We start from the raw sequence: 12,815 nt of genomic DNA, 5'->3' as shown, positions 1-12,815 counted from the left end.
CATTATTCTGTAATTATTTTCCCTTTTGTGAGCTGATGCAATTATCCTATATGTTATGCATCCTCAATTCTATGATGTTAATGAGGCTGGATTACAGACAGTTATGCTAATGGGACCAGATGCAATCTACAGGATTAGGTGGTGTCTTGAGTCAATCTCTTTGATATATAAAAGAGAGCAAACAAGCACGCAGAGATCTAGAGGCCTACTATTCAAATACTTACTGACGAAGATGAAAGAGCACAGCTTTCCGTATGGATTGCATCTAAATGTAAAGAAAACAAAAATCCTTACCACTAGACCAATAAACAACATTCTTATCAATGGAGAAAAGATTGAAGTTGTCAAGGACTTAATTCTTGGATCAATCATCAACACTCATGGAAGCAGCAGTCAAGAAATCAAATGCTGTATTGCATTAAGCAAATCTGCTACACGAGACCTTTTAAAGTGTTGAAGAGCAAAGATGTCAGCTTGAGGACTAAGGTGCGCCTGACCCAAGCCTTGTTATTTTCAATAACCTCGTATACATGCGAAAGCTGGACAGTGAATAAGGAAGACCGTAGAAGAATTGATGCTTTAGAGTTATGGTGTTGGAGGAGAATATTGAAAGTGCCATGGGCTGCCCATAGAACCAACAGATCTGTTTTGGAAGAAGTGCTGCCAGAGTGCTCCTTGGAGGCCAGGATGGCCAAACTTCGTCCCTCATACTTTGGACACATTGTCAGGAGGGACCAGTTGCTGGAGAAGGGTATCATGTTTGGTAAGGTGGAGGGTCAGAGGAAAAGAAGAAGACCTCCAGTGAGATGGATTGGCCAAGTGACTCAAGCTTGGCATCAATTGTGAGGTTGGCCCAGGACTGGGCAGTGTTTCTTTCTGTTGTGCATAAGGTTGCTATGAGTCGGTACCAGCTCGATGGCACCTAACAACAACTACAACAACACCATGGAGGAAGATTCCAGAGCAGAGAGCATTCTTTGGACCCAGGGTTCCTCGGCTGAGAACCTCCTAGGTTCCAGGAATACTGATGCCCAGACATCTGGAGACCTTCAAGAAATGCTAGGCCCGCCAATGTTAAAAGGAGGGAAGGGCCTTCCCCTAGAGCTGACAGAGAGAGAAAATCTCCACCTACAGCTGGTGCCCTGAATTTGGATTTCTAACCTCTTAACTGTGAGAGAATAAGTTTCTGTTGCCTAAATCCACTGGTGGTATTCGGCTATGACAACACTAGAAGGTTAAGCCAATGGTTTCCATTGAAATGCTCAGAGCCTAACTGCATTGGTTTCCTAGGGCCAAGTTAACAAACAAGTACAAACCGTGTGGCTTATGAGAATGGAAATGAAATGTCTCATGGTTCTGAAAACTGCAAGACTGAAACCAGGGTATCAACCTTGCTGACCACTTCTGATGGCTTTGAGGGAGATGTGATTTCATGTCTCTTTCCAGCTCCTGGTGATAGACAACCATCCTTGTTGTCCACTGGCATGTAGATGCATCGGTCCAGTGTCGGCCTCCATCCTCATGTGCCTGCCAACCATGTGTGTCTCAGTGTCTGTGTCTCTTTTCTAAGGGCACCAGTCAGAGAATTAGGCCCCACGCTACTCCAATAGGACCTCATAACTAAAAACATCTTCAAAGTTCTCAAAGAAGGTCATGCTCACAGGCACCTGGAGTTAGGACTTCAACGTATCTTTGGGGGGCTCGATTCAATCCATAAGAAATATCCCTGCTCCCCGAGAAGCGCATGGCCAAATAGGGCCATTGACAAGTGTCCAGCCATGGCAGTGCAGACCATGGTCTGCTCAGAGGATTTCCTAGACAGAAAGCCCTGTGTGTGCAACCACCCAGAGACCATGAAGCAGGGACCCTTCCACTGGGCTGTGACTGCTCAGCAAGGAGAGAGGAGGCAGGAAGAGGAGGCATTACTGTATTCAAATGCTTGTTTGGGCTTTGACCATCCCAGAGTTGAGAAACTCTGGAAAAGTTGCTTCAGACTTTCAGCCCCATTTCCTCATCTGCAAATGGAGCCTGAGGCACCATCCTACAGAGGGCACCAGAGCACACAGCCTGCAATGGATGCCCAGTGCTCTGGGTCCCTCAGACTACTCACCTCCGCTCCTGGAGCCCCATGGGCCCCTTCCACACTCACCCCACTGAAGCCAGCCCATGGCCACAGGGGTGACTAGCTCAGGGTAAGACCATGTCAAGACCCTCCACAGCCACCCCTCATCAATTTGCAACCCTTCAGCCCTCCATCCCTTGAGGAAACCAAGTTTTTGCCACTTGGGGGAACCTCCAGGCCTTGAGACAATACACATACAGACTTTATGCCATCATGGTGTGGCACTGTGGGTTAATGTGCCAGACTGCAAAGCCATTTGAACTACAAGGTTGGTGGTTCAAGCTCACTAGCTGCTCCTCAGAAACCCTATACAGGGTCGCTATGGGTCAGAACCGACTCGATGGCACTTCACAACAACAACAACAAACCAGGTATGCAGCAAGGGTCAAACGACATCTGTGTTGAATTATAAATTTGCTGTTGTTTTGAGGCACCCTTGAGTCGGTTCTGACTCATAGCAACTCTATGAAAAACAAAAATACACAACACTGCTTAATCTAGCAGCATTCCCACCCTCACTGCTATATTTGAGCCCATTGTTGCAGAATGTCCTTGTCCCGGGACTGGCCCTTCCTGATAACAAGTCCAAAGTACAAGAGACGAAGTCACTCTCCTCACTTCTAAGGAGCATTCTGGCTGAACTGCTTCCAACAGATTAGGACGTTTCTCTGGAAGTCCACAGTATATTTACTCTGCTTCGCCAACACCATAACTCATATACATTCACTCCTCCTAGGTCTTCCTTACTCACTGTCCTGCTTTCACACACATATGAGGCAACTAAAAATACCATGATGGTTGGCTGAGGCTCATCTTTGTCCTCAAACATGGAGAGATGTGATTTCCCTTCCCAGAAATCCCTTCCTAGAGAGGCAGATCTAACTTACCTGGATCTGTTGTTGTGGAAAATCTCCTTGAAGAGGACAACGCACCAATCAGGTGTCTTTTCAGAACAAAGAGCCTGTCTGGAGGCAGACAGCTTTGGGGAAGCTTAGAAAGATGGGCCACCACCCCCGAGCAGCTTGTGAACAGAGGAGACAGAGAGCCAGGCGTGGGAGTGGATGCCTTAGAAGTACTAAGGTGATAAGTTCTGGAGAGACGTCCTCCTAGACCCCACATCACTTTCCGGTTACTTCAGTGCTGTCGCTTGTTTGATGTAACCCCACGTGGAGATAGGTTCCAACAGTCAGCACCGCATGGGGGTGAGGGGGAGATGGATACTAGAGTTCACACCTCCCTGAGCAAGTCACCTGGGTGCTAACTCTCCCACATGTGTGACGCTCTTCCTCTCTGACCACTTGCCCTCCTTCTGACCCACCACACTTGTCACTCCCATAGACTTTGTCACCAAACTCCACTGGCCAATTCCAACTTCACTGGGGGGCAGGAGGGGCCACAGGGGAGGAACTGGAAAGAAAATATTTGAGTTGTTTACTATCTCAGTAAGAATTATGTTGAATGAACTGATTTATTTTGATACTATAAAGTCTTGAACCAAAATGTGATTAAGAAACTAGCAAGTTACTGGTGGCACAACAGTAGCGTATTCAGGTGCTAACCAACAGGTTGGCGGTTCAAACCCACCCAGCAACTCTGTAGGAGAAAGATTTGGCGATCTGTTCCCCTGATGCACACAGCCAAGAACACCCTATGGGGCTGTTTATTCTGTAACATGGGGTCACTCTGAGTCAGACTGAGAGCACCTAAGAAGAAGAACAACACATATGTGAGGGGCCCTTGGTGGCTTTCCATTCAGGGAACTGGGCTCTGTTCCCACCCAATGTAAGTTGCCCACAGCCACCTCCCGCATGTCCCTGGACGCTGGTATGTTGCTGTAAGGTGAACAGGCTTCACTGATGCTTCCAGACTAAAATGAACTAAGAAGAATCTGCTTCTGAAAATCAGCCCCTGACAATCCTCTGAATCATAATGCACACCCAAGGGTGGTGATAATGGCGTGGGAGCAGGCATGTCATACTGGAGTCACCGTGAGTTGGGACTAGCTCCACGGCAGCTAACAGCAATCCTAACCATTCATGAGCATCAACGTTTGTGATGACACCAGGGAGGGATGCATCTCCTCAGAACCATCACCCATCTAAGATCAACAGGAATGCGTTTGACCTAGAATCGAGCTCAGAAAGCAGGAAAGGGTAGGAGGAGAGGAGGGGGAGTAAAACACAAGGAAGAGCACTGTTATGTGGAAGGGACTGCGGTCACCATCACAGAGAAAAACGTGCACGGATTACTGAATGGAAAATCAGTTTGTCTGTAAACGTTCACCCAAACCACAAAAAGTGAAAAATAAAAAAAGAAAGAGTACACAGTTGTGACATTGCCTATCTTCTGCAAGGGAAGCAAGTTTGGGGGTCAGTTCTTGGCAAATGAGAGAAACTCTCAGGCCACCTCTGGGCATCACCGGGTCTGGTCCTATGGAGCCTCCCACAGGGGAGCCAGGTCACCCAAACGTCCTTGGGGCTACTTCAATCCTCAGGACACACAGCCAGGAATCAAGGGCCACAGCAGCAGAGACCGCAAGAAAGAGAAGCCTCACCTATCTTATAGTTGTGGTTGGGTGCCATCCAGTTGGGTCCAACTCATAGTGACCCTGTATGCAACAGAACAAACAACTGCCTGTTTCTGTGCCATCCTCACAATTGTTACGTTTGACCTCGTTGTTGCTGCCACGGTGTCAGTCCATGTCTTTGAGGGTCTTCCTCTTGTTCGTTGACCCGCCATTTTATCAAGAATGATGTCCTTCTCCAGGGACTGATCTCTCCTAATAACATGTCCAAAGTACAATAGAAGACTCACCTTCTTCTCTTCCAAGGAGCAACTGGCTGTGTTTCTTCCAAAACAGATGTTTCTTTCTTTTGGCAGTCCAGGGTGTATTCAGTATTTTTCACCAGGACCATGGTTTAAATGCATGGATTCTTGCCCATCTTCTTTATTCACATGCATATGAGGTGAATGAAAAGACCATGCATGGCTTGAGTCAGGTGAGCCTTGGTCCTCTAAGTGACAACTTTGCTTCTTAAGATTTTAAAGAGGGCGTTTGCAGCAGATTTGTCCAATGCAATGTGCTGTTTGTTTTCTTGATTATTCTTCCATGGGTGTTCATTGATGATCCCAGTAGAATGAAATTATTGACAATTTCCTTTTTGTCAAAATCACTTTATGGCTAACAGCCTACTTCCTTCATTTGGTGGTTACAAATGTATTGTTGTTGTTGTTAAGTGTTGTGAGGTGGTTCCAACTCTGTATAGTGTTTCCAAGGAGTGGCTGGTGGGTTGGAACCTCTGACCTTGTGGTTAGCAGTCCAGTGCTTATCCTACCATGCCACACCCTGAGTCCAGAAGTAAATATAGTTATTCATAAGGAGCAACTAAGTATTTCATAAATTTTTATTTCCTCTGTGTTTAAGAATCTTGTTACCAAATTTTAAACACAATACATTGTAGTTTGGATTTGTTTTTCATTGAAATACAACAAAATGTTTAACGAGCAAATTTGTCTCAGCAAACATGAAACTGGCAGAGGAAGTTTCATGGTTGTTATTCATTAAGTTAGAATCAATTGAAGTCATTGTTACAAGTTAGTCTCTAAACCTGGACAAACAAGGAAAAATGCATGCTGTTTAAGGCTAGGGTATCTCCAGCCCAGGCAAATAGCCCAGGGGAAGAATACGTCAAATCAAAGGTATGTATGTGCTAATGTCTGCCCTTGCTGGGCAGAGAGCTATTTCTGAGATGGATAGATGTGTTGTCTCTAAGAATCCACAACCACACAATCACAAGGTGGTAGCTGAGCACTGTGGCATCTCAGGTCATGTGACTATGGTTGTATCAAGTAACCATTGTCATGGCAGAACCCACAGAAGTTATAAATACACTACCATAGAGCCCCAACTGGATGGCAACTGACTAATGCCAACAGAAACAGCGTGTGTTTTAATACGGTCATCTTTCTCCTTCCTGAAGAACTTCTCCAAAATTGGTTGCCTTGCAATGGGGAGTTGGCTTGAGCCAGCTACAGGGAAACTGCAGATCTTTCAAAAGATGGGCAAAGAGCCCGGGGCCCCAGTATTTGAGTACCATGAGGCCTTGGTCCGCGGAGATCTGGATCATCTGAAGCCCCTCATGGACCAGTTCCAGAATGCCAACTTGGCACTTGAGATCCATACAGATGAGATGGAATGGCAGGTGAAGTCCCCAGCCACCTTTGGACTGTCAGGTACCCTTGCTCCTCCCATAGCTCAGCTGTGTGCTTTCAAGAAGCTACTAACACTCTAGGTACTGTGTTTACACACACCAGGCAAGGAAGCTAGGGATGAGTGTGGGTTGGCGGGCATCCTAAGTTGTAGGCTTCAGGTGAAGGGATGCGAGTGACGAATGGGGAAAGGCAGAACTGTTGGTGAGAATGCCCATCCCACATGGGGAGTGACTGTTCTCTTTGAAAGACAATGCTGCTTCTGGTCACCATCAGGCAGCCCAGGGAGATGGAGACTGGAAGAAGGGCTCTCCTTGAAGTGCAGCTGAGGAAAGTCCTGGTGTGCCTGCAGTCTTTCTAGGAATCTGAGGGCCACAGCTGCAGTGGGTGTTGGAGCACAGTCAGAGGAGGGGACATGGAGCTATGCATCCTTTATCCCCTGGAATCGGGGGGTCTGGGGGGAAGACATCGGGACCTTTGAGTTGTAAATATTTGAATTTGTTCTTGCTGCCTGAACATGGTCACTCTTTGCTGGCCAGACAGGCAAGTCCCCCAATTAGAGGACCTACCTCCACCTCCATGCAGGAAGACAGTGCATGCTGACCCCCGGACCATGTTGGGGACCTCTTTGTTTAGGTGCCACACGTTCACCCAGAGGGTACATGTGCTGAAATAAGGTCTGTGTACCAAAACAGTCTAGCCAGACGGGAAGTCCTTGAGGACCTGTCATCATCAGGGGGCTGGGGCAGCATCCAATGTGCTTGATGTCAAGCTCTGGCATGCAAGAAATGTGGAAGGTCCACTTCCAAAGGCCTGGCCCAGTTCTTTTTACATCCCCCTCGGAGAAAGGAGCAAACTCTTCACCTGTGAATGGTGGGGCAACCAGCGGGGCAGCAGGGGCTATGGGAAGATAAACAGCATATCTAGTCTGGGTTTCCAGCTCCAGACACCCTGTGGACCTCCCCTTCTTCCCTGCCCCAAGGTTAGCTCCTCCAAAGAACTGCAATGGAGCTCAACCAATAAAGCCAATGGCTTTTGCTGTGGTTAATTGTTGCTCATGACTATCAAATCAAACCCGACTCCTGGCAAACCCAGGTGTGCAAAGTATGACTGCTCTGTGGGGGTGTTGGGGGCAGAGGGAGAGACTTGGAATGGCATGCATTGATTATCTTACAGTCTGTGCCATTGAGTCGGTTCTGACTCATAGCAACCCTATACAGACTTTCCAAGAAGCAGCTGGTGAGTTTGAACTGCCAGCCTTGTGGTTAGCTGATCCACGCCATCAGTATTCTGGAATGCTGTGTTTACAGAAATTCCATTGTGTGCATGAACCTTTCTTCCACTGAGGGGTGTGTAGGGCGCTTCCATCTTTTTGCTCTTACAACGAACATCGTCGTGCCGGCTCTTACTTCTCTAGGATCTACACTGAGCAGTGAGAATGCTGGATTGTATGCTATTCTGTTTCTAGTGTTTTAAGGAAGTGCCGCACCGTTTTCCACTGTGGGGTACCACCTTGCATTTCCACTGAGGGAGGGCACAGCATCATTGGACTTCAAGGCCATGGTCTTTCAGAAGCAGAAACAGACCAGGTCTGTCTCCCAAAGTGCCGCAGGCTGGATTCCAACTACCAACCTCTCAGCTCGCGGGTAAGCACTTCCAAAGGAGCTTCAAAATGTTCATGGAAAAATGGAATTACAAGACAATGGAATATTTCCACAAAATTTTTGAATATACACATACACACACATGAATGAGGGGGCTTCAAAAATTACATTTTCCATGAACTTTCTGAATCCCCTTAGTGCATATTTAAAGTGTTCACGAGCAAAGATGTCAGTTTAAGGACTAAGGTACACCTGACCCAAGCCATAGTATTTTCAATAACCACATCTGCATGTGAAAGTTGGACAGTGAATAAGGAAGACCGTAGAAGAATTGATGCATTTGAGTTATGGTGTTGGAGGAGAATATTAAAGGTATCATGGACTGTTAAAAGAACAAACCAATCTGTACTGGAAGACATACAGCCAGAGTGCTATTTAGAAACCGAGATGGACAGATGTTGTCTTTCATACTTCAGACATATTATCAGGAGGGATTAGTCCCTAGAAAAGGACATCATGCTTGGTAAAGAGGTGGGTCAGCGAAAAAGAGGAAGACCCCCAACATGATAGATTGGTACAGTGGTAGCAGCAATGGGCTCAAGCACAGCAGTGATTGTGAGGTTTGCCCAGGATCCGTCAGTGTTTTGTTCTGTGTACATAGGGTTGCTATGAGTCGGAACTGACTCAATGGCACCTAACAACAACATATGTGTGTGTGTGTGTGTGTGTGTGTGTGTTCTACCAGGGATTCCTTTGGTTAGAATTAAGGTGGTTTAGGCTTTGGTATTGGTTTTTCTCAACCATAAACACACACACACCAATGTCACAATATCAAGCTGATATTCTGTCATCTCTTACACACTGAGTCTACACTAGTTCTATCCTCCACCTGGATCGATTGACCCCTCACTTCTGTGGCTCTTCTGAGATCGACGAGGACGGAAAATCAGAATATGTTCAGAATGGGGCATGGTGCTGTCAAGGCACCGTGTTGGGAAGACAGGGAAGGCGGACCTGGGGACACCTGCGCTCCATGCTTCTTCCCCTTCACCTCCTACCTTCCTGTTCAGCAGATTCAGCAACAGGAATGACCAAACCCTGCTATCAGACAAGGCACTCTGGGGGCGCAGGAGCCCTGAAAGACATGGCAGTCTGCTTCCTTAAAGATGACTGTCCTAGAAACCCAACAGGCAGCTCTGCTCTGCCCTAACGAGTTACTACTGTGAGTTGGGATCCATTCAATGGCAATGGGCTTGTGGGTTTTAACACAACAGGTCATTTCTGCTGGTGCAAATGTTCAAGCATGCTAATCTAAGGAGTCTGGTGGCACAATGGTTAAGCACTGGACTTCTAACCAAGAGGGTAGAGATCAGCTGGACAAAAGACATAGTGATCTGCTCCCCATAAAGATTGTTGTTGTTGTTAGGTGCCATCAAGTCAATACCAACCCATAGCATTCTTTGTCCAACAGAACAAAACACCCCTGAGTCCTGCACCATCCTCTGTAAAGGGTGGTGGTGGTGGTGTTAAGTACTGAGGAGTTGATTCAAACTTGTAGCGATGCTGTATAGGGTTTCCAAGGAGTGTTGGTGGGTTTGAACTGCCTACCTTGTGGTTCGCTGTCCAGTGCTGAACCTACAGTGCCACATCTTTACAGGGACTCCTCATAAATATGAACAGCCCCGGAAACACCATGTGGCAGCTGTGCTCTGTTCTATAAGGTGACAATGCCTCAGCGTCCACCAGACAGCACACAACTAGCCTAAAGGTTGGAGGTTTGACGCCCCCAGAAGCACAGTGAAAGAAAGATCTGGCGATCTGCTTCCAAACAGACGACAGTCAAGAAAACTCTGCAGAGGGGTTCTACTCTGTCACACGCAGGGTCACCATGAGTCCGAATTAACTGTACACCTAGGGCTAGTTTCTGGTAAAACAACAGCACCCCCTACAATTCCACCCTAATTTCTAAGAGGACTTCCTGGTGGTCAATTCCACCATCCCCAAGGCAGTAGAGGGGTGCTCCCAGTACCCAGGGCTAGGGCTTGCTCTAACAAATTTGTAGTATGCTAAGTCAGGAATATTTCAGGAAAGGGAATTTAGGGAAGTCATGGAAAGTAAGAAATGCAAGACCACCCAGGGGTGCACCTGGAGATGTTTATGTAGGGCAAGCAGGATGTGGTCAGCTCGGTTCCTGGGGTTTGAGAAGGAGCATTGTGACTCAGTGTGCAGGCTCCGAGGTCTAGAGGTGACTGAGGTCTGGGTGTGGACACGTGACAAATGGGGGGATAGGAGAGTGCTCTGAATCAGATGCTCGGGAAGAGGGGTGGACCGTCCCCCAGCTGGCATCTCAAAACTGGGTCACCAAAGCACTTTCAAATGATGATAGTACCGTGCACAGAGCTCAGAACCACGTCTGGGATGGATGGAGCCTTCCCACTCAATAGACCATCCGTTCTTGCCCAAGGAGATCCATGGTGTAGGGAAGAGGATGCTCAGAGGGGCGCCTTCCTCTCAGTTCACTTTCCTCCTGGTAGCAGAGCCAGGTAGGAGTTATTGGTACTTTCTAACAGGGAGAACTGCCCCACCTGGGATCCCAGGTATTCACAAAGGCCAGGTGGAGTCCGTGGCCATCTCCAAGGATGTTGGACAAGGGTTGTGGCCCAAAGCTGTGGCCATATCCCACCACCCATGGCCATGGAAAGCCTCGGGAATCCAGTGCGGGTGAGCAGAGCCAGCCCTGAGAATGGAGCACCCCCTTTTCCTTGTCCCAGTAAGTAGACTTCCCATCTCAGGAAAACGAATAACATCAAAGAATCAGGGAAACGGGTTATTGTTACCATTAAGGACTACATCCAGTGCCCCCCTCTGAGTCGAAGCTGGGTCTTCACCGGAAGGTCCCTGTCCCCAGGCCTCAACCACCCTTCCTCCACCACCAGGGAGCAAAACTCCACCCCCCCACCCCCCACACACACCATGTGCCCTGAGAGTGCAGTGGCCTTCAACCTCCAGGCAGGCTGGCAGATGCATCACCTGCAAATAGGTAATTAACGGTTGGTCTTTCACAACTTCTCAGCATGGGTCCCAGGAAGGAAGTGGTATGTGCAAAGGGTCCCCTCCACAGCTCATTACAGCCCTGGTATCGATTCTAACATCATTATCACAAGGTATCCCTGCCAAGCAAAATTCTGTCCCTTGATGTGTATTCACTGGGGACTTGCTTTCCCCCAATTCCACCGGCGTTCTGCGCTGCTAACAACCTTCTATGGGCCTTTTGAAAGCTCCAAAGTTTTCAGAGAAGTGAAACAGTACCTGCTCCATTTTATCCCTCAAGAAAGAACAGCCCTATACACACACAGCATACCCGGAAAAGGCGCCAAGCAACAAGCCAGGATGAGCCGATTGTTGTCCCCCACATCAAAGTAGGTTTCTGAAACACAGCTGCTGTGGAGCGGGGAAACTTTCTCGGGGCCTTGTCTGGAACAAACTTGGGGATGTGGGTCAGTGTTCTGTCTGTGGTCTTAATTCTAGAAAAGCCAGTGAATATCTGTCCTTCCTCCCTTCAGCTACCCTTAATTCAGAGTCTCACTTAAATTCTCCTCAGGTCCTGCTGTTGGTTCAAAGTTCAACTCCTTGATTCTTTCCCTAATTCCTCAACCACCCCCATATTAGGGAGACCCTGTGTCTCACACTCCCCATACTCCCCACCTCTCTACTATTTCTCCTTTGTATTTCTTCTCTCCCTCTCTTCTCTTCTTGTCTCCATCTCTCTGTTCCTTTCTCTATCTATCTTTGTCTGGGAGACATGTCTCTCTCTTTCTCCCATCTTTCTACACATCCATTTCTCTTTCTGTTACTCTTGCTCTCTCTGACTGTCTCCTCACATCTAAATCTCTCTCTGTCATACTAGATGGATCTTTCTATCTCTTTTCTTTTTTCTGTATATATTCTCTCAGTTTCTTTATCTCTTTATCACTTTCTCTCCTCTCTTCTCTTGATAGATAGATAGATAGATAGATAGATAGATAGATAGATAGATAGATAGATAGATAGATAGATAGATATCTTGGTGTGGCGCTGTGGTTGATTAATGCACTGGACTGCAAAGTTAGATCTGCAAGGTTGGTTCAAGCTCACCAGCCACTCCTCGGAAATGCTGTTGGTTGGAACCGACACAATGGCACTTAACAACAGTATATATATCTATAAATATACGTGTGTGTGTGTGTGTGTGTGTATACACAGAGAGAGAATGGGTCCTGATGTGGTTCTATAGGATAAGCACTGGACCACAAGGTCAGTTTGAACCACAAGGTCAGTGGTTCAAACACTCACCAGCCACTGCCTCAGAAACCCACCTTGAGGTCAAGTGCTTACCTTACGGCGCCACATTTATATGTGCGTGTATAAGCATTGGAACACAAGGTCGGTTTGAGCCAAAAGATCAGCGGTTCAAATTCACCAGCCACTCCTCAGAAACCCTATACAGAGTTGCCTCTGAGTCGGAACTTAACATATACATATGTATACACATGTGTGTGTATATTGCTGTTATTGTTGTTGCTAAGTGCCATCAAGTCAGTTCCGACTCATGTTTCTGTTGTTAGGTGTCATTGAGTCCGTACCAACTTATAGAGACCTTATGAACAACAGAATGAAATACTGCCCCGTCCTGTGCCAACCTCACAATTATTGCTGACAATCTGAGTTGGAAGAAGTACAACCAAAATGTTCCTTAGAAGCCAAAATGGCCAGAATTCACCTCTTATACTTTGGACACATTATCAGGAAGGACCAGCCCCTGGAGAAAGGACATCTTACTTGGTAAAGTAGATGGACAGCAAAAAAAGAGGAAGACCCCCACATCTAGATGGATTGTCACA

At 47.2% G+C, this 12,815-nt stretch overlaps 1 protein-coding gene across 1 annotated transcript in view; it reads left to right on the top strand.

Annotated features, from left to right (window-relative positions):
- Positions 1–12,815, top strand: part of ASB18 (ankyrin repeat and SOCS box containing 18) — a 92,751-nt gene that overhangs the window by 23,451 nt on the left and 56,485 nt on the right. Inside the window, exon 2 of the mRNA XM_006866775.1 lies at positions 6,223–6,355. Within this exon, the coding sequence (XP_006866837.1) occupies positions 6,223–6,355 (133 nt within the window). The remainder of the gene's footprint in view (positions 1–6,222; positions 6,356–12,815) is intronic.

Source organism: Chrysochloris asiatica, unplaced genomic scaffold (assembly GCF_000296735.1).
Source record: "Chrysochloris asiatica unplaced genomic scaffold, ChrAsi1.0 scaffold00096, whole genome shotgun sequence".
In the NCBI taxonomy this organism is placed as follows: domain Eukaryota; kingdom Metazoa; phylum Chordata; class Mammalia; order Afrosoricida; family Chrysochloridae; genus Chrysochloris; species Chrysochloris asiatica.
Note: the sequence above shows the minus strand (reverse complement) of the source record. Positions and strands in the feature narration are given on the sequence as shown.